Here is a 19,870-nt window from a genome sequence, read left to right on the forward strand (position 1 = left end):
ATAGTGTTTTTTCATGTTCTATAGTGTAATTTGCTAGCATACTTTTTCTTACATGACAATAGGCTTATTTCATGTCATTTCAACTGATCTAAACCGGAAAGAACGTTCATATTTCACCGAAAGATATCTCTTCGTTTGGTGACCTAGTAACTCCCAACAACTTTTCAAATTAAAATAAATATGGAGCAAAAAGGCTTTCTGTAAAGGGTAGCCTAATGGTGCCAAACTATCTTCTTGACCATCACCATCACCATCACCATCACCACGGAGGAACCGCTTCCCTAAAAGAGTCCCCTGGCGGAATTGAATTTTAATAAACACGAATGAATTTGCAAAAACAAATGGGGACAAAGCAAAGTTTCAGAAAATTGAGAAGCTCAAAAGAATGTTAAAATTAGTCCCAATCTCATCATCCCAGCTGCGAATGGCGTGACCATTCTGATTTTGTGCTTCTGCCTAGGACTCTTTTTAGCGATAAGCTGGAATAACATCAATTGGGTAATCTCATGGCAGAGACTACGGATATGCTTGAGCCACCTGTTTAAGAAATGCATAATGCTTGTCTGTGTCTAGAATTTGAATCTAATCCCAGGATTGGCAGTCTTCTGGAAACGGGACAGTGGAGGTTGGAGAGAAAAAAAAGAAGGGGAAAAAAAATCGAAGGAAAGAGCAAAAAGCAAAAGTAAAGTTGCAGTTCAGCTCTCCTCACCTGCCTGCTGACTAACCGCATTTGTTCCACTCTGACCAACAGAACCTGCTTCGTTCTCTCTAGTTCGTTCTTTCTCCCTTATCTTGTTGAGAACACAATTCTTACCCATGTCTAGGCTTCGCTCACTTGCCTGCTGACTAACCGCATTTGTTCCACTCTGACCAACAGAACCTGCTTCGTCCTCTCTAGTTCGCTCTTTCTCCCTTATCTCGTTGAGAACACAATTCTTACCCATGTCTAGGCTGCGTCTCTGTGTAAAACAGAGACAATGGATCATTCCTACACATGGGTGTCTTTTACTTTCTCTAATTTCGGCCTTACTCTCCAGTGGGAATTGCCAGGTGACTTCTTCTATTCTCTTTCAATTTGACGTTGTTACTTGGAGTTCATCATATGTTTAGCATGTGAGGGAAAAAAAAGAAAAAAACTTAAAAGATATATTTTGTTGTTTCTGGAGACCTGCTCGTCTGCTATCGACTGTAGCGCGGGTCTGTACTGCGGGAACTGCCCCTCAGCCGGGAAGAGTCAACCCACTTGCATTCGAGGCCAGGCGATTCAACCCACATCATTAGTATGTTCCATCTTCTTTAAGTCCTCAGTTTAAGATCTTTATTTTAGGAAATCTTTTACTTTTGATTTTTTTTTTCTTATGCTGTAGAATTCAGTGTGGGCATATTGTGTGCAGGTAAACGGACTCCCCTTTAACAAATACTCATGGCTGGTGACGCACAATTCGTTCTCAATTGTGGATGCGCCATCTCTTACAGGGGTCCCCAGGATCACGTTTTACAATCAGGAAGATTCTGTTACAAATCAGTTGAGGGTGCGTTGTTAAATTTGTAGTTGAACTAAATTGCGTTTTTATCCCTCCGTTCCTTTTCTGTTCCTGATCGTTTTAATGGTTTTCTTAGAACGGTGTGAGGGGGTTGATGCTGGATATGTATGACTTCGAAGACGACATCTGGTTGTGTCATTCGTTTAAGGGGCAGTGTTATAACATAACAGCTTTTGTGAGTGGCGATTTCACCATGAGCATTACATTTAAGTGATGACTAATTAAGATTCCCGCAACACGAAATTACTGCATTTATCTCCTATTCTTTGATTCCCATTTCCATTTGTGAGCGCACTGTTCATGATGAGATCCGAAATGCTTACTGTGAGTTGTTGCATCTGTTGATAGGAACCTGCCATTAATACTTTAAAGGAAATTGAGGTATTTTTGACAGAAAACCCATCAGAAATCATAACTATAATCATTGAAGACTATGTCCACACTACCAAAGGCTTAACTAATCTGTTCACGAATGCCGGCCTCATGACATACTGGTTTCCAGTCTCTCAAATGCCAACAAATGGCAGAGACTGGCCCACTGTCACAGATATGATAGAAAAAAATCAGCGACTTCTGGTTTTCACTTCAGTTGCATCAAAAGAAGCCGACGAAGGAATTGCATACCAGTGGAGATATATGGTTGAAAATGAACGTAAGTTCATTGTAGCCATGGAGTGCTTCGACTATAGGTTATGTTGAATAGTTTTTACATGTAATAAATAACAGGAACTGATTGTTGGTTACTCTTAAATGTTTTTGGCAGCGGGAGACCCTGGAGTTGTTCAAGGATCATGCCCTAACAGAAAAGAATCTCAATCACTCCAATCAAAAAATTCGGCTTTGTTTTTACAAAATTACTTCCCCACGTTGCCAACTGAAAGTGAAGCTTGCAAAGAAAATTCTGCTAGCTTAGCTGCAATGGTAGAGACCTGTTTCAAAACAGCTGGAAATAGAATGCCTAACTTTCTGGCTGTGAACTTTTACATGGTATTAAACTATTCTCTCTTGCTGCAGTGACATAAAAAACAAATCAAATTCCTTGACTGTTTGATGTTTTGCAGAGGAGTGAAGGTGTGGGTGCCTTTGGGGCTATAGACAGAATGAATGGCCAAACATTGTGTGGATGTAACACTGTCACTGCATGCCAGGTGGGTCGACATTGTGTGGATATTTGTCTCTTTGACTGCATAGTTTCTAACTCAACTTCTGTTGTAACTCATGATTGATGCAGGCAGGGGCGCCAGCAGGAACTTGTAAAAGCATGGGTGACCTCAATAGACCTCCTCCAGTGGGTACTGGGGATGAGAGGAACTATTCTGGAACTGTACAATTTGTGGCATCTGTTCCAAAACTTCACTTTTCAAATCTATTGCTTTTCTTCTGTCTCTCATTTGTGGTGTTGCATCTGTTATAATGGCTAGTCTATTGCAGAAGATAATTTAAGATGAAAAGGATTTTCTTCTGCAATGGTTTATGTTACATAATTTTGTCTTGCCTCATTTTGAAAAGGCAGTTGGATGGACAACATGTCAACTGCTTATTTTGGCAAAGGCATGCGTGAGGACTTTTATCACTTCAAATGCTGCAAAATGCATCATTTCTTGAGGTTAGTTTCTTTACAATTCTGATTTCTAGTTGATCTTCTTGTGCCATCTGTTAGTTTAAATGCCCTGTGGATGTCTCTGTACAGGATTTATGTTATTTTAGATCCTTGTGCTTTGATGCTTGTGGGTTTGTGGTTTAGAATTACCTGATAATTAAACTGTTTATGTATTTACCATAACCAAGTTGTTGATCATGAATGTGCTCTATTTAAATTACATTTAATTGTGTCCAAGACCTTAGACTGAAATATCTGCTGTACAAAGGGTTTCTAGGGAAGAAAAATGTGTAATTTGATATTCATTTCAGTAAATTAGCTTCTGGGTAGGTGTAGTCCTTCATGGAAGGGTGCTACGAGGTTCTTGACCCATTGCAAGGACATTAGATTGTCTCACTCACTCTTCAGTGAGTGGACTATAAATACTGTTTGCATTGATTGAGATTTTAAATTGCTACATATTTGAAAATTTTGTAATTAAAGCTGCTTTACAAACAAGTTCTTGTCAAGTGCTGTTTGGACCAATCAAAATATTTCATTAAAGAAAAGGAAAAATTCAAGAGATATACTAACTGCCAAGTTTGGCACAAATATATCTGATTGAGCCTGTTATTGGGAATGACTAACAAGCTTGGAGAGCAATTTATCCATACTGGCTTTTTTTGTGCTTCTGCTACCTGACACTGGGGTTAGGTTCCCATGAAATTAGACCTTGATCCATCACTTCCCTGTGCCCTTCTTGTTTTCCCCTAAAAACCGTCCTTGTTGTAGATTTCCTTCCTGCTCTGCGTACATAATATGCTTTAAGAACACTGCCAGGTCCCTGCCTGCGGTTTCTCTATTTTTAAATATATGTTTTCATTTCTCCAACTTGGATATTGTAAGTCTTTTTTAATTCTTATAAGAATTTGAGAAACTAAAGAAAATAGTTCAGATGAAAGGGAATCACACCATTGGGCCTGTTTTTTCTGCTAAATGAATTTTACGTAATCCATCATTGCCCATTCCTGTGTCACGTAGCCTTCCGTTGCTTTACTCTCTGTGTATATTTATCAAATGCATGATTTATGTAGAAACATGCCAACTTGGTTTGAGAGCTTCAGGCAATTTAAATTTTAGACCATGCCCAGCAGCTGTGCTAACAATTTAGTTATTAGAATTCTTCGGTCCCATTTCCCTAATGCACAGAATGTGTTTAGATGGAATCGTTGAACTAAAAGGGAGCAACAGATGAGAGAAAAGGAAAGAAGGAAATAACTCTGAGATAGAACAGAGCTATTACGAGCGTACAGTTAGCTGTGCAATCCTTAGTCTTTATAATATGTTAACGTTACAAAAATGACTAAAAGGCCCTCACTTGATAACTTAAATGAGGGTTGTGGATGTGTAAACCGGTCCACGAAAAGGGGTGTGATCGTAACAATAAAGAATTTACTAATATGAAGTGTGTAGGGTTCTATGTCTGAATTTGGTCATCTGATTCGATCTTTGTGAATTTTCTTTGCTAGTTCTGCAATTGAATGTGTTAAGTTTGGTCAAGGCCCATCCCAAAATGACTAGCCACCTTAGGAAACCTTTTTTCCAACTAATAAACTCAAGATCTTTGTACTCATTAATCTATGTGGGATTATTCCCTAACACTTTCCCTCATGTGTAGGCGCTCTTTTGTGGCTTTACAAGTGGATAATTTAGGTGTAGGCCCACATATGAGTACCTGCTGTGATACCATGTTAAATTGGGTCAAGGCCTATCCCAAAATGACTAGCCACCTTCAGAAATCTTTTTTCCAACTAATAGACTCAAGATCTTTGTACTCACTAATCTATGTGGAACTATTCCTTAACAGAATGAATGGCTGGATTTGAGTCTCCTTGATTGGCAAGTAGTTAGAACTTGTTGCTAGCCCCACGTGACATGTGATGAGGGAACTTATGTTCTCGTAAATGTTTGATGATCCAAGGAGCTATGGTAGAGTAGCAACATTATGGTTGCTGATTGCATGTTTCGTAATGGAACTTTGACAGAGTTGCAACAAAAATCTTTGCTTGTTGCAAGCTTTGAGAGAATTTTGGTAGAGTTTTTGGTGTTTTTTGGCGATTCGGAGTTCCAACGACTTTTGCAAAGCTTGTCTCCTTCCCACCTTTCCTGGAGAATGACCTCTATTTATAGGCCAAGGTTGGGTGGTTAAACCAAATTCTTATTTCTCCTCCAGTTGATTTGTCTCATCTTTTACTATTTCTAATCCATGGATAATGTGCCACGTGACAAGCCATTGATTGATTAGACTTGTGTGGTTAATATGCTTCCACATGTTAAGTCATGCGTTTTTTCCTTTATAATGTGACGCATTACCTTTGCATATATGTCCATGTGTCTTCCATTTCAAATAGTAGGATCCACCATCTAACATGGTCCCACATGGTTAAGAGTTATGATTTAAGTGTCCAGCTTATCTTTCATGACAGTCCTATGCCCTTGATTCAATGAAAACCATTGATTGGGGCTTATAATCTTGATAATCCTTATTTTATTTTTTATTTTTGTCTATAAGGGTAAAACTAGTAGTGTAAATGGACCACATTTGGACTGGATATAGCACCATCCAAATCCTATCCATTTTTAAGTATCTAGAAATCTGGAATACAAAAGATATGTAAACTGCCTAAAATTTGAATATCTGATTTCTTCTCTATTGGACGATATCCGAAATGATCTATTGAATATCTCGATCAATCATCCTGATCGATGGATCATGCTTTATGTTTGCAGCCAGTGCACTAAAGTCAGATTTCTAATCTAAGCTTCAAAGCATGATAAAAATTTATCCTAAGTGATTGTAACATGTTTAAAAGTTGGATATGCATCGGTAAAAATGCTTTGAATGTAATATGCCCTATAGCTTCAAAAAGTTCATTTGTACCTCAATTTTGATGATTTGGTGCTGCTCTCTTACATGGATAGAATTCTTGAGATTTTCTAGACACTTTGGACTCTAAACTTTTATTCTTCATTTCTTCACTTGTGGGTGTTTCTTCAAGATGACTTGACACATTGATGGATCTTGGGGTCTTGAGATGTGTATGCCGAGTCTTTTGCAAAGCCTTTGATTTTTGTCTTTTGAAGGAAAAACCTCTGGAATGCTAAATTTAAAATTATTAGCTCGATTAAGTTTTTTTTTTTCATCAAAATATTGATGGGAGAAACTCTCGATAAAAAATAGGTGTATTGGCTAGGTGACGTACCAACGCTGCTGTTTCTTGCAATAGTCAAATACTTACTGTTGAATTTAGGACCCCATGATTGAAACCTCGAGCAAGATGAGAGAGGGAGAAGAAAAAGAGCAAAGAGAGAGAGAGAGAGCTCGGGTAGAGAGGAGAGAAGCGAAAAGAGAGAGAAAAAGTTTAGGCTAGAGAGAGATTCTTCCACGAGTTGAGAAGTGGAGAGTTTTATTGAATCCTTCAAACAAGATCCCTATTTATACTATTTCGATTACATATTTGGGGAAACTTAAGAGATAAGTTAGGATCCCTAATATCCTTAATTACATCAATCATGATTATCCAAATCTACATCAATCAAGGGAAGATAAATCAATTACATTAATCAAGGAAGATTGCCAAATCTTCCAACTCATGAGATAAGGATTCCAGTTCATGTGATGACTCATCATGCCACCTCACGTAGTTACTCATCATGCCACCTTGTGTGGACATGGTGTGTCCCACCTTGTAACACTCCCCCTCAAGTTGGGGGTGAGAAAATATCGTAAATGCCCAACTTGTTGCAGATGGTGGACAAGATCTTATGAGTGACTGGTTTCGTGAGAATGTCTGCAACTTACCCTTGTGAGAAGATATGTTTGAGAGATAATATGCCGGCTTGAAATTTCTCTCATATGAAATGGCAGTCTCTCTCAATGTGCTTTGTTCTCTCATGGAAGACTTGATTTGAGGTGATATGTATTGCCGCCTAATTATTGCAATGTAGATCCATAGTTTTTTTTTTTATAGAATCCCAGTTCAGTGAGAAGGGATCTGATCCATAGAAGCTCACTAACTGTGTGTCATGGCCCTGTATTCTGCTTCTGCATTAGACCTTGAAACTACATTCTGCTTCTTGCTTCTCTATGTAACTAAGTTCCCTCCAACCATTGTACAATATCCCGAAGTAGATTTTCTATCATCCGGGGATCCGGCCCAGTCTGCATCTGAGAAGCCTTCTATGTTGAAGTATCATGGTTCTTATAGAGAAGTCCTCTTCCTGGAGCTCCTTTCAAATATCGCAATATTATTCTAGTGTTTGCCAAAAAGTTGTGGTTTGTGCATGTATTGACTCACTGCACTTACTACATATGATATATCCGGCCTTGTTACACAAAGATAAATGAGTTTCCCCACAAATCTTTGATATTTTCTGATATCCACATCTTCTCCAGTGCCTACAGATAATTTTGTATTGGAATCCATAGGGATTTCTACTGGTCTACACCCCATCATTCTTGTCTTCTCCAGTAGATTAAGGACATACTTCCTTTGAGATAGTATAATCCCATGTTTGGACTGTAGTATTTCAATACCCAGAAAGTATTTAAGTAGTCTAAGATCTTTTGTCTTGAATTCTTCACATATCTTTTCCTTGGTTCCTGAATGCCCTCAGGATCACTATCAGTTAAGACAATATCATCAACATAGACAGCCAAAATTACTTTGCCTTTAGGTGTCTTTAAGAAACACGGATTGATCTACAAAACATCTGTGAAATCCGGCCCATATGAGTACTTGGGCTAAATTTATCAAACCATGCACGAGGAGACTGTTTCAGACCATAAAGGTATTTCTTTAATCGACATACTGACTCCCCCTCAACCACAAATCCCGATGTTTGTTGCATATAAATTTCTTCCTTTATATCCCCATTGAGAAAATATTCTTCACATCAAGCTGATAGACTGGCCAAGAGAAATTAGTAGCAAGAGATTATAAAATATATACCGAGTTCATTTTGGCCATCGGAGAGAATGTTTCCTCATACTCGATCCCATAACATTGCGTATAGCCTTTGACAATGAGGCGCGCCTAAAGCGAGCAATTGACCCATCTTGATTGTGTTTAACTGTAAAGATCTACTTACAACTGACATGTTTTTGTTTTTTTCTGATGGAAGAGGAACTAGAGCACATGTCTGATTCTCATAGAGTGCTTGCATTTCTTTGTCCATTGTTGCCTTCCATCCTGGATGTTTCAGAGCCTCTTGATAGGACTGTGGGACTGAGATGGAGGATATAGACATAAGAAATTAAGAACATGAAGAGGATAAACGATGGTGAGACACAAAATTGGATATGGGGTGAGAAGTAGAAGGCCTAGTGCAAGTTTTGGGTTCTTTTCTTAAGGCAATGGGTCAAGTATCATATTGTGGTCCAAAAGGAACAGAAGAAGATGGACTACCTCGATGGGATCCGCAAACTCCAGGTCTGGTGTCAGCCAACGCTTCAGGGTATTGAACAATTCCCGTAGCATGGGGGCACAACTGGTCGAGGAGAGGTTGGTACAAAAGAGAGACCTAGAGGAGCATTATCAGAGTAGTATGAAGAGTCTTAAAAAAAAGCTACATCCCTGGACACAAGTAACCTTTGGAGAGTGGGATTGTAGCAAATATAACCCTTCTGTGTGCGAGAGTATCCTAAGAAGATACACTTGACAGATTTTGAATCAAGTTTACTATATTGTGGGGAGGTAATATGAACAAAGCATGTACAACCGAAGACTTTCAAGAGAAGCGAAAAAGGATCATCATGTGGAAACAATAAGGAATATGGGGATTTATGACCGAGAATAGAAGAGGGTAGCCTATTTATAAGAAAACATGCAAAAAAGATGACATGCGGCCAATAAAAGTATAGGACTTTCATGGTATAAAATAAGCTGCGAGCTACCTCAAGAAGGTGATGGTTCTTCCGTTTTGCTGCTCCATTCTGTTGGGGGGTGTAAGCACAAGATGTTTGATGGATAATGCCATTCTCTTGACAAAAATAGTCAAGATCTCTGGAAGTATATTCTTTGGCATTATCAAACCTAAGTACTTTGATTTTCTGACCAAATTGAGTGACAACCATAGCTTGAAAGGATTTAAATATGGATGGTATTGCAGATTGCTCATTAAAAAGAAATAGCCATGTGGTACGAGTAAAATCATCAATAAATGTAATAAGTACTTGACTCGGGAAATGTTTGAGATGTTCAAGGGTCCCCATACATCTGTGTGGATCTACGAAAAAGGAGCAACACTTTTTAAGTTCTGGACAAGGTGAGTATGTGGTCCTCTGATGTTTGCTTAGTTGACACAGTTCACAATTTAAATGTGACATATCCTTAAAGGTAGGAAAAAGAAGATGAAGAAATTGTGCGGATGGATTTTCCAACCGATTGTGCCATATACTTGTCTCAGTTTCCTTGGTTGAGATGACATTTATTTGAGGCACGTCCAGGTAGTAGAGACCCCCTTATTCACGGACTCCACCAATCACCTGCTTCATTGTAAGATCTTCAAACACACATGAAGTGGGTGGGAAGGTAATTGAGCAATTGAAATATTGTGTTAGTTGACTAACAGATAAAAGATTCAAGGGAAAGGTAGGAACAAAAAGAATATATGTGAGTGGAAGTGATGGTGTAACAAAAGTGGATCATTTCTGGAGAACTTTAGTGTGGGAGCCGTCAACTATGGTAACAAATTTATTCGAGAGACGAGGAGAAATTGAGTGGAGTAGATTTTTGTTACCTGTGAGATGCTCGGAGACCCCTGAGTCAATTATCCAGGATGAAGAAGAGGAAGTGGCAGAGAGCATACCTGAAGCAATGGTGGCAGCAGCAGTTGAGGAGGAACTTGGTGGAGAGACCATCTGAGTTTTCATTTTCTAAAATAAGTCATACTCAGCAATGGTAACAATTTTCTTTTTTGTTGGTGGGGTAGACTGGTCCTCCTTTGTATCAGTTCCTGAGGCTTGATTAGCCTTAACCCAGTCCGGTATGCCATGGATTTGAAAACATTGATCTATAGTGTGGCCATATGTTCCACAATGGGTGCATTCCCTGTCGTATGTTCTGACAAAACACCATTCCTTCCACCTCTTCCTTGTCCTCCTCTATAATTTCTTCCACAGCCTTGGCCGCGATCGGTTGATGTTCCCCTATGCCTAGAGTACATAGCAGATGACACTTCAGTAGGAGAAGGAAAAGAAGAGTCTAGAATGCAGAGTAATGTGGCACATACATCATCAAAGGTGGGAATAGCAGAGGCGCTAAGGAGTTGACTTTTAGCAACTTTGAGATATGGCTTAAGGTTTGCTAGGCAAATGGCAGTGGCTAAGGCTTCCTTCTGCTTGTCTTGGACAGAGACATCGGCAGAGGTAGGCTGAACTAGCTTCCATTCTTGAAGAAGGCCTCTAAACCGAGCCAAATATTCATGAATATTTTCTCCTTGTTTAGTGTTGAACATTCTTTGGAGAATATCATATGGTTTGTGTAAGTTGTCGGAGCTAGAGTACAACATAGCACATGTCTCCCAAATTTGTTTGGTGGAGTCGAGATGAATAACATTGTTGGAGACATCTTCTTCCATGTTGCTGATGAACCAACTAATTACCAAAGTGTCATTTTTTAACCGCTTAGCATAAGCAACATTTTCTTCATCAATGGGTGGCCCAAGTTTGGTGAGGTGGCTAAGTAGGTCCCTTTTTTTTGAGAGGATGTGTGAATGTATTTAAAAAGAAAAATTACATACGTAGAAGCTAAAAAGACATTTCCTCCACAACAAGATGTTGGAGGGTAACGCCTTTTTTCGCTTGAGCATCGGCTAAGTGATTAGCAGATCTTGGAACATGTTTCCAAAAGCATTGTAAACCAGAAGTTAAATTACAAATTTCATCAAAAATCTCCCAATGACGCCAAGGAGGTTTTGATGGCTTGGAGCACCAGTTTATAATGACTTGAGAATCCCCTTCAACCAAGAGAGCACCCTCCTTTTTTTGTTTGAAGAGCTTCAGTCCGTTGAACAAACCATGCAATTCCGCACAAGTAGAGTCAGATACTCCAATTGGACCCGCATAAGTGAAGAGAAGATTCGCTTGATCATCGTGAATTACTCCGCCAAAACCAGCTGGCCCCGCACACCCGAGAGCTAAGTAGGTCCCTTGTTACAAGGAACCGTCAAACCGATGTGGACCAACTCAAGAAATTTGATATCCCTCGCAAGGGTATGGTAGTAATCTTGAGAATATCATTCTTGCTACCCATGTATTCTTCAGCCATAAGAGGCAATTCAAGGGTAATAATGTACTCAAATTTGAAGTAGCCTAAGTATGTGGCTTGGAGATTCATGTGCAGCCAAGGCTAGCTTGGGTAGATGGGAGGAGAACCCGAGCTTATCAAGTCTTTAGGCAAGGAGGGAACCCTCTTAGGCCAGTTAACTTGCTGGCCAAAAGTTTCTATAATTAGTTCTCTAGTCTTCCTTGTAGAGAATAGCAAAAATCAATAATAATCATGAGATCAAGTAAGGTAGAAATTTCGAATTAGATCTTTCCAAGATCATTCCAAAAATATATTTGACTCCAGCTTGGGATAAACCAGTCTAGATTCAATTCCTCATAAATCAGGCAATATATGATTGATTGTGTGAAGTTGGGTCCAAGGCCCATCCCAAAATGACTAACCAACTTAAGAAACCTCTTTTCCAACGAATAAACTCAAGATCTTTGATCTCACTAATCCATGTGAGACTATTCCTTAACACTCCCCCTCACGTGTAGGCACGTGGATAATTTGGGTAGAGGCCCACATACGAGTACTTGCTCTGATACAATGTTAAATTGGGTCCAAAGCTGATCCCAAAATGACTAGTCACCTTAGGAAACCTTTTTCCCAACTAATAAACTTAACATATTTGTTCTCACTAATCCATGTGGGACTATTCCTTAACAGATTGAAAATCAAACAAATCAGGCCTAATCAAGAAGATATTGCGAGATCTTCAAAAACAACATTCTTTCTTCAAATGGATTGGCGTCAACTAGACTTTACAAGGACCACTTGCTTACTTATTTTGTGCTTGATTCCTTTTATGTAAAGCACAATATTATATTCTTGATTTTCCAAGAACAATCAGCCAACTCGTGGCTCTAAAAAAATTCTCCAAAAAATCACAAAACCGAGTAGAGTTCTTCAAACAATTCGGTTAATGGAGAAACTTAGCATAGAAGCTAAGTAATTAGATTTTTGAAATCCAATGGATAAAAAACCACTCATAATAGGCTCAAGAATATTTTTCTTCATCAAGGAAATCTTGTTCCCACAAAATTATAACTTTTTATGTAGAAAATCTCAACATAAAACGATTTTTCAGCCAATAACTTGCAAACCGACAAAACTGCCTTGGTAAACTTCTTCTATTCCGAGATGCATAAATCTCAATAATTTCATAAGATGAAGACAATAATAAAATCAACTCTGAACCATCTTCTAAAAATCAGAAAACCAAGAGCATGAATTAATAATAACATGAATGAAAAACTTATATCACAAACTGCAATCTTGCTTCACAAAGAGCCTTCTATGAGTAGCTTTGATCATAACTTCTTAGAGCATTCTTTCGACCTGGGGATCCTAAATTTAACATGGAGTCCTAAATTTGAAGCTTTAATACCATGTTGAATTTAGGACCCCTTGATTGAAACCTCGAGCAAGATGAGAGAGGGAGAAGAAAAAGAGCAAAGAGAGAGGGAGAGCTCGGGTAGGGAGGAAAGAAGAGAAAAGAGAGAGAAAGAGTTTAGGCTAGAGAGAGATTCTTCCACGAGTTAAGAAGTGGAGAGCTTGATTGAACCCTTGAACCAAGACCCCTATTTATACTATTTCGATTACATATTTGGGGAAACTTAAGAGATACGTTAGGATCCTTAATATCCCTAATTACATCAATCATGATTATTCAAATCTACATCAATCAAGGGAAAATAAATCAATTACATTAATCAAGAAAGATTGCCAAATCTTCCAATTCATGTGATAAGGATTCTAGCTTGTGTGATGACTCATCATGCCACCTCACGTGGTCATTGTGGACTTTGTAACACATACTTATATTGGAATAAAAGTATACCAAATTGATATTGCATCGCTTCAGTTCCCAAAAAATTTTTAGAAAGCTCCCATATACTTTGTTTGGAAATATTGATGTAACCCAACTACTATTTCTAGAGTGAATAAATCTCATCCACAGATATATATCCATTAGTTGTTAGTACTGAATCATTGTTCTTTTTCATAAATGCTGAGTGATCCACAACACTCCTTTTGAACCAAAAAAGAATCATCACCATGTTGAGTTTATGTAACGTACTTTCTTGCCCTCAACTACTAATCTAGGTGGTTGTTTTTAATACACCTCTTCTTCTAAACCTTCGTTAAGAAAGACTTTTGCTCGACTATACTCATAAAATAAAAGGAGCATCTCATTATAGTGCTGAGGATATCAAGGAAGAAGACTCCTTGTAAGAGTCCAATTTGTTTCTCTGTAAGAATTTCATTCAAAGTAGGAAGAGCAACTCCAGTCAATTTGTGAGGTCCCATAGATTACCATCATCCTGCAATTCCATCTAACGAAAAGAACAAAATTAAAGGATGAAAAGAGGGCCTTTTCATTTCTTGGGAAATGAAACTTGTGTTTTGTTTTTTTAACAACAATTTGAGGCTCTGTATTATGGTTCCCTTATATTTATTGGTTCAAGTTGGAACTCCATGTCATGTGTTTCCCAGATTGAGGGGGGAGTTACAGTATAAAGGTGCTGGTGTTGATAAAGTTTGGTCCAAGAATTTATGTAGCAATTGTAAAGCTCAAGTAGCCATACACAATAAGAATCTTTGTGAAGAATTTTTTTTTTTTTTTGTCAAACAAGGTGTACTATAGAAGCCAAATATATGTATACAACATGTCTCTTTAGTGTCTGCTTGAAAGTTTATTTGCCTAAACTTCTGTATCAGTTATCATTTGTCTACAACAAGTTGGGCATTTGACAGTTGCAAGCTGGTATCTATGATCTGCACGTGAAACTTTAGGGGGGAATAAAATTGTTAGTGGGAAGAGTCCCACATAAGTAAGTGTTAAGAAAACACATATGGTTATTACTTCGGAAACCAGTTAAATTTGACTAGTCATTTGGGATAGTCCTTTGACCTAACTTTAACATGGTATTCAAGCTAGATCTGCCCCTATTTAGTTTGTACCCGTTTGTGTTGTCTACATATCAAGCCTGTTATCTATTTGTGTAAGTTTAGATGTAAAGGAGAGTGTTAGTGAGCATAGTCCTACTTAGGTAAATATTAAGAAAAGTCATATGGTAGTTAGGAAATGACCTTCTAACTTCTGCTAGTCATTTTGGAATGGAGTTTGACCGAACTTTAACAAAGAGTATCTCTTTGTCGTGTTTAGGTATAACAGAGAATAAGACTCCTTGCAGGAGTATAATTTATTATTGTATTAGAGATTCATCAAACTAGGAAGCTGAGAGGTAACTCTGTGATTATATAAGTGAGTAATTAAGGTTTTATTAGAATTGAGCTCGACCTACTGTTTCTGTTCTAAAAGCCTCTTGGTCTCTTCTACTCTATATTTTCTTGAAAGCTCTAATTACGTTCTTTTTTTTTAAATGATACTGATTTTTATTAAGACAAAAACTCAAAAGAGCAATTTACAAAGGAGGGAAGCCTTCCCAAACAATGAGAGATTGCTAGGAAGTTCCGAATTTTGCCAATTTATCAGCCAAAGAGTTGGCTGATCTAGGAATGAGGTTCCAATTACAATGAGTAGAAGATACAATGTCAGCAATACTATCTGTGATGGGCCAGTGGCGCTAAGGGAGGGAGTTGTCTTTGGAACACCAACTAATAATAGTCTTCAAGTCGCCTTCAATGATTAACTTGTCATGGAGACGGTCCCTGAAGATTTGGAGGCCGAACAGCAGAACACTAACTTCAGTAGTATTAGAATCGGTTATGCCCACCGGACTAGTATAGAAAGAATAGGGTCTCCATTGTGACCTCTGAACACACCGCCTGCTCCAGCCGGCCCAGGACATCCAATAGCACTACCATCAAAATTCAGCTTAATGCAGTCGCAAGGGGGAGGATCCCAGATGGCCATACTCGAAGTTCTGCAGGGGCCCGACATATGAGCGATCAAATTCCAATTTTCCCGAAGGGAAACCCTTGATAGAGTAGCGAAATCCTTCCTTGTATGAAGCCAGCTCGAGATGAGGCCAACGGCACGAGAAGCCGTGTTGTCCAGGGTGCTAGCTTTGGAGTTGAATCTCCGATTGTTTCGCTTGAGCCAAATTCTCCATGGAACATGCGCACGCAAAAAAAAAAAAAAAAACTCTAATTACATTCTTAATATCCAATTGATGGAAGAACCACTCATAATTGACACAATAGTGATAAGGACCTTGGCTGAATTGAGATTTGCCACCAGCAAAAAAAAAAGGTTTTGATATGTAACTTTCATCTATTTTTACATGGTTGCTCTCTCCCGATTGAATGATGTGGAGCCTCTTGGTTTGTCGGTGAAATAGATACCAAAGACTTCACAAACAGGAAAAAGTTATAAACTTGTGATGGATAGCGAGTAGACTCAAAATTGGACATACGGTGTGAAATGCTAGCTTTTTGTTTTGTATCATGGATGGATTGTTTATAAAGCAATTGACATATAATTGTATCATAAACAATAGGATTCAAGGATGTGAATGGACTCACCTCTTCAGGGTCATCAGAAGTCACTCATGGTGGGGGGGGACAGTTGGTTGAGCATTGGTGTCTTTGTTTCTAGAGTAGGCAATTGCTGATTTTGATGCTTGTGTCGCTGAACATACACCAATGCAGGAGACATAATCATTTGATTAACAGTCACCATAGGCTTAGGCAAGATTTTAGATGATCTGGAAAGTGAATGAGATTCATTGGAATTATTGAATGGAGTATCTTCAAAACAATTTTTTTTTTTTATATGAACTGAAGTACATGACTTTTTGTGTTTGGAATTGTAGCGGATGTAACTTTTTAAATTCGTGGTGTGTCACAAAGAGAATACCTTTAAGTGCCTGGGATCAAGTTTTTTACCTCTGAGAGACGAACAATGAACAAAAGAGGCATATCCAAATAAATGTAGAGGCAACTAGAATGGATTCTGTTAAGGAATAGTCCTACATGGATTAGTGAGATTAATGATCTTGAGTTTATTAGTTGGTAGAAGATGTTTCTTAAGATGACCATTCATTTTAGGATAGGGCCTTTGACCCAATTTAACATGGTATCAGAGCAAGGTTTTCATAAGTGGGCATCCACCCAAATTATCTACGTGCCACCACGTGAGGGCCTCCACCCAACTTATCCACGTGCCTACATGGGGGGGGGGGGGGGGGGGGGGGGTCTCTTAAGGATAGTCCCAAATACATTAGTGAGTATAAAGATCTTGCGTTTATTAGTTGGAAAAAAAGTTTCCTAAGTGGGTAGTCATTTTGGGATAAGGCCTTAGACCCAATTTAACAGATTCTTATGAGAAATAGAACTAGGAAAGGTGTTTCATGGTCAAAGACACTAGGTGGCATCTTGTTTGTAACATAACAAGCATTGTGAATAGCATATGGCCCAAAATTGATCCTTGTGCTCATTTAACTTGATCATTCATTAACTATTGCATATCTTATCTCTTTTGTTCATGTGTTCATTTACTACCTCCGTTTAATGTTAAAATTTATGATTGATCATGGTGACAACGATTGATCAGACAGAACACAATGAAGTGATTTTAAAATGTACGATCAATCATTGAGACAATGATTGATTGATCATTCTTAGAGGAGTGGCAAAACGAAAGACCTAATCTTTATGCTTCATAAGCAATGATAACAAAAAGTAAGTTTGAGGGGGGTTTGGAAACTCATAAAAGACAGAGATTACAAGAAGAAAGAAAGAATAAGAAAAAAGAGAGAATGTGAGAGAAACAGAAAGGACAATCTAGAGTTGTAAATTTCTGCTCGATCCCTAACAAGTTTATTACATTGTTAAAAAAGAAAAAAAAGACTGAGAAGCCCATCAATCACTTAAAAGTAAGGGCAAAAAGTAATTAAGTATATATAACAACTAAATAAACCAGAACATTAGCCCTCTGTGACCGATCTGTACATATAGGTACATGTTCTTCTCTGCTTATGTTTATGATCTATGTGTTTTCTATCCTTCTTCACTAAGCATTCATTTTAATTTTTATGCTAATTCCATTTTCCCATCTGTGAATTCTCATTTCTTTTGCTGTTTTCCTGCTTGTTTCAGGTTTTTAATAGGCGGATAGTGACATGTTTTTAGAAGGTAAGGTAGGAAAAAGGTCGTGTAGTAGAGATGTAAGTATCCGTTTCAGTGTGTCGGTGACATGTGGACACTTAATCCTGTATGTGGTTTTTTTGGATATTCCATGTAATTTATGTCATTAGAATATCTTCTTTTGTGTCTCCAATTTATTTGGATCATTACTAAACTTTGATCGGGGTTGATCTGTGACTGTTCAAACCTTATTGCTATCTATGCTGTCTTGTTAGTGAGTAGAAAAAGAAGTGTAGGGACTGGCCATTGTAGATTACCAATTGTTTTCATTCATTTGGCCGTCTAATTCTATTTTCAGGACTTAGACTCACTGGTAATGGATGTTCACTGGCAGTTCCATCTACCATGTTGTCTGAAAATTCTGTGCTTCTTAGGTTGCTGTCGATCTTGTAACAATTTTGAATGATTTCACGAGTGGTCAGCCTAGTTAAGTATCTTGGTTCCAGGTAAGCCCTGTTTCTGCACAGAATGTTGAGAGAGAGAGAAAGTTCCTATAGAGTATTTTTTTTTTTGTGTAAACACATTGATGAACATGGAAATTTTGGGTTGTATTCTCAAGAGAGTGAATCTTTTGTTTATATATAAAATGAGAGTAAAACTCTATCTACACTAGAGAATGTTTAAGTGAGATGAGGTGACACTGATATCATCCTCCATTTCAACCTTAAAGAGTTAGAAATAAAAAGTTTTTTCATTATCAATTTCTGATAAACTTATTATAAACACAAAAAATAAAAAACCATTTTTATCACTTTACAATGAATTTCATTTTCTTCTACTCTTTAAGTGATCCATACAATATTTCCATCTTCCCTCCTTCAACAACAAGTTATGTTCATATCATTAACTAAAGCCACCATCATGATTGGGTGTATTAGATTTTAGGGGGGAAGGGTGTATTAGTGCGCTTAGAAAGTAGATTAATCAAGGAAGAGAAAATGAAAGTGAATTCTTGGGTGATCTATTTTCCCTACAGAATTTTTTTTTTTTTTATGTTAGTGTGGCCTATAGAAAGTACAATAGAATGTAGATTTTTATGTAAGTGTAATAGTATTACAAGTGTAGATGAATTCATTAATAAAATAGATTTTTTTTTATCAAATAATTAAGAAGAGAGGGTATTCATGCTATTATAAGTCATTATAAATTTTAAATATTTTAATTAGTTGAAATAAGTCTGGTATTGACTTAATCTAGTTATAAGATTTTTTTTTTTAATTTGATAACATAAATTTGAATCTTAAGGATAGTTTAGAATTGAATTCACATTTATGCTATATAATTAAATTAATTAAATTTAATAAAAATAATTAATTAATCGATGACTTCAAATTATTTAAAGCGATAATATGGTTCTTAAACAAAATTTTTAATTTTTATTATGAATTAAATTAATAAAATATAGAATATTATTTTCAAGTATATAAATATGATTCAAGTAATTTATAAAAAATTTAAAATAATAAAAGTGTAATTTTCAAATAAAAATAATATAAAAATTAGATATATAATAGTTTTTATAATACTTAGATTAATTTTATTTTGATAAAAACAAATTTTGAATTAAATAGCATGAATTTATTTTTTTTGAATTAAAATCACAATTATTTAGTATGATTATAATAGTCATAAAAATTTTAATCAACCTATTTAAAAATTTTAAATAATAAAAAAAATGGTAGGAGGAATAATAGTATGGAAGAAGAAGGAAGTAGGAGAATTTGAAGGATGATGAAGGAGCACAATGCAAACCCATGAAGCTAACCAATGGTGGAATTTCACATTCTATTGTTTTGTTAAAAAACAAGATGATTCACATTCTTCGTGAGCTCCTCCCCATCACCAACTTTCCAAGTTGACTAATGTTTTAAAGCCACTTTTTCTAGGAAAAAAGTGGATTTTCCCATTACTTTCCTGCATACAAAAATGCCCAAGGTCCTCGATTTAGAAGAATTAATAAATATTAGATCTAGTACAACACGTACTATAATTTGTTTACACTTAATTCTACCCTCCCCATGAGTCAGGGGTAATAAATTTCTATCCTTAACCAACCTTCCGGGAATCATGTTGTCATTTTTTTTATCGGTGGTCCAGTAAATTGATTGAATTGAGGCATTAATTTGTGAACCCATCCAAACTTGTCCAAGGGAATCATCTTTATGGAGGTCGCTAGGTAACCCTAACACACTCTTGTTATCTTGAATACATGGGGGGCATCTGATACAAATGCTATCTTCAAATCAAACCTTGGTGAGATGCTTAGATTTTGGCATGTATTGATTTTCAAAACTCCATAG

At 37.2% G+C, this 19,870-nt stretch overlaps 1 protein-coding gene across 2 annotated transcripts; it reads left to right on the forward strand.

The window, feature by feature from the left end:
• The first annotated feature begins 393 nt into the window (after positions 1-393).
• LOC137944038 (PI-PLC X domain-containing protein At5g67130-like) lies at positions 394-18,010 on the forward strand. Of its 2 annotated transcripts, XM_068789531.1 has the most exons (10): positions 394-771; positions 878-1,050; positions 1,167-1,280; positions 1,395-1,532; positions 1,621-1,719; positions 1,893-2,196; positions 2,308-2,531; positions 2,606-2,692; positions 2,776-3,150; positions 17,523-18,010. In XM_068789531.1, exons 2-9 carry the CDS (start codon positions 943-945, stop codon positions 2,956-2,958), a joined length of 1,257 nt encoding a protein of 418 aa, XP_068645632.1. In that variant the 5' UTR covers positions 394-771; positions 878-942; the 3' UTR covers positions 2,959-3,150; positions 17,523-18,010. The 2 variants fall into 2 exon arrangements, with proteins under 2 accessions (XP_068645632.1, XP_068645631.1); XM_068789530.1 differs by having other exon boundaries at positions 394-1,050.
• Positions 18,011-19,870: the final 1,860 nt, after the last annotated feature.

This window comes from Aristolochia californica, unplaced genomic scaffold (assembly GCF_029961685.1).
Source record: "Aristolochia californica isolate CCGP_79_NKW_82.1479 unplaced genomic scaffold, dmAriCali1.0.hap1 SCAF_11, whole genome shotgun sequence".
Classification (NCBI taxonomy): Eukaryota; Viridiplantae; Streptophyta; class Magnoliopsida; order Piperales; family Aristolochiaceae; genus Aristolochia; species Aristolochia californica.

Bases quoted from the DNA above. Each gene is read 5' to 3' on its own strand.
- LOC137944038 (XM_068789530.1), top strand. From the start codon at position 943: ATGTCTAGGCTGCGTCTCTGTGTAAAACAGAGACAATGGATCATTCCT. The intron at 1,533-1,620 runs GTGCGTTGTTAA...TGGTTTTCTTAG, and splicing joins CTGTTACAAATCAGTTGAGG to AACGGTGTGAGGGGGTTGAT. The intron at 1,720-1,892 runs GTGAGTGGCGAT...ATCTGTTGATAG, and splicing joins GTTATAACATAACAGCTTTT to GAACCTGCCATTAATACTTT.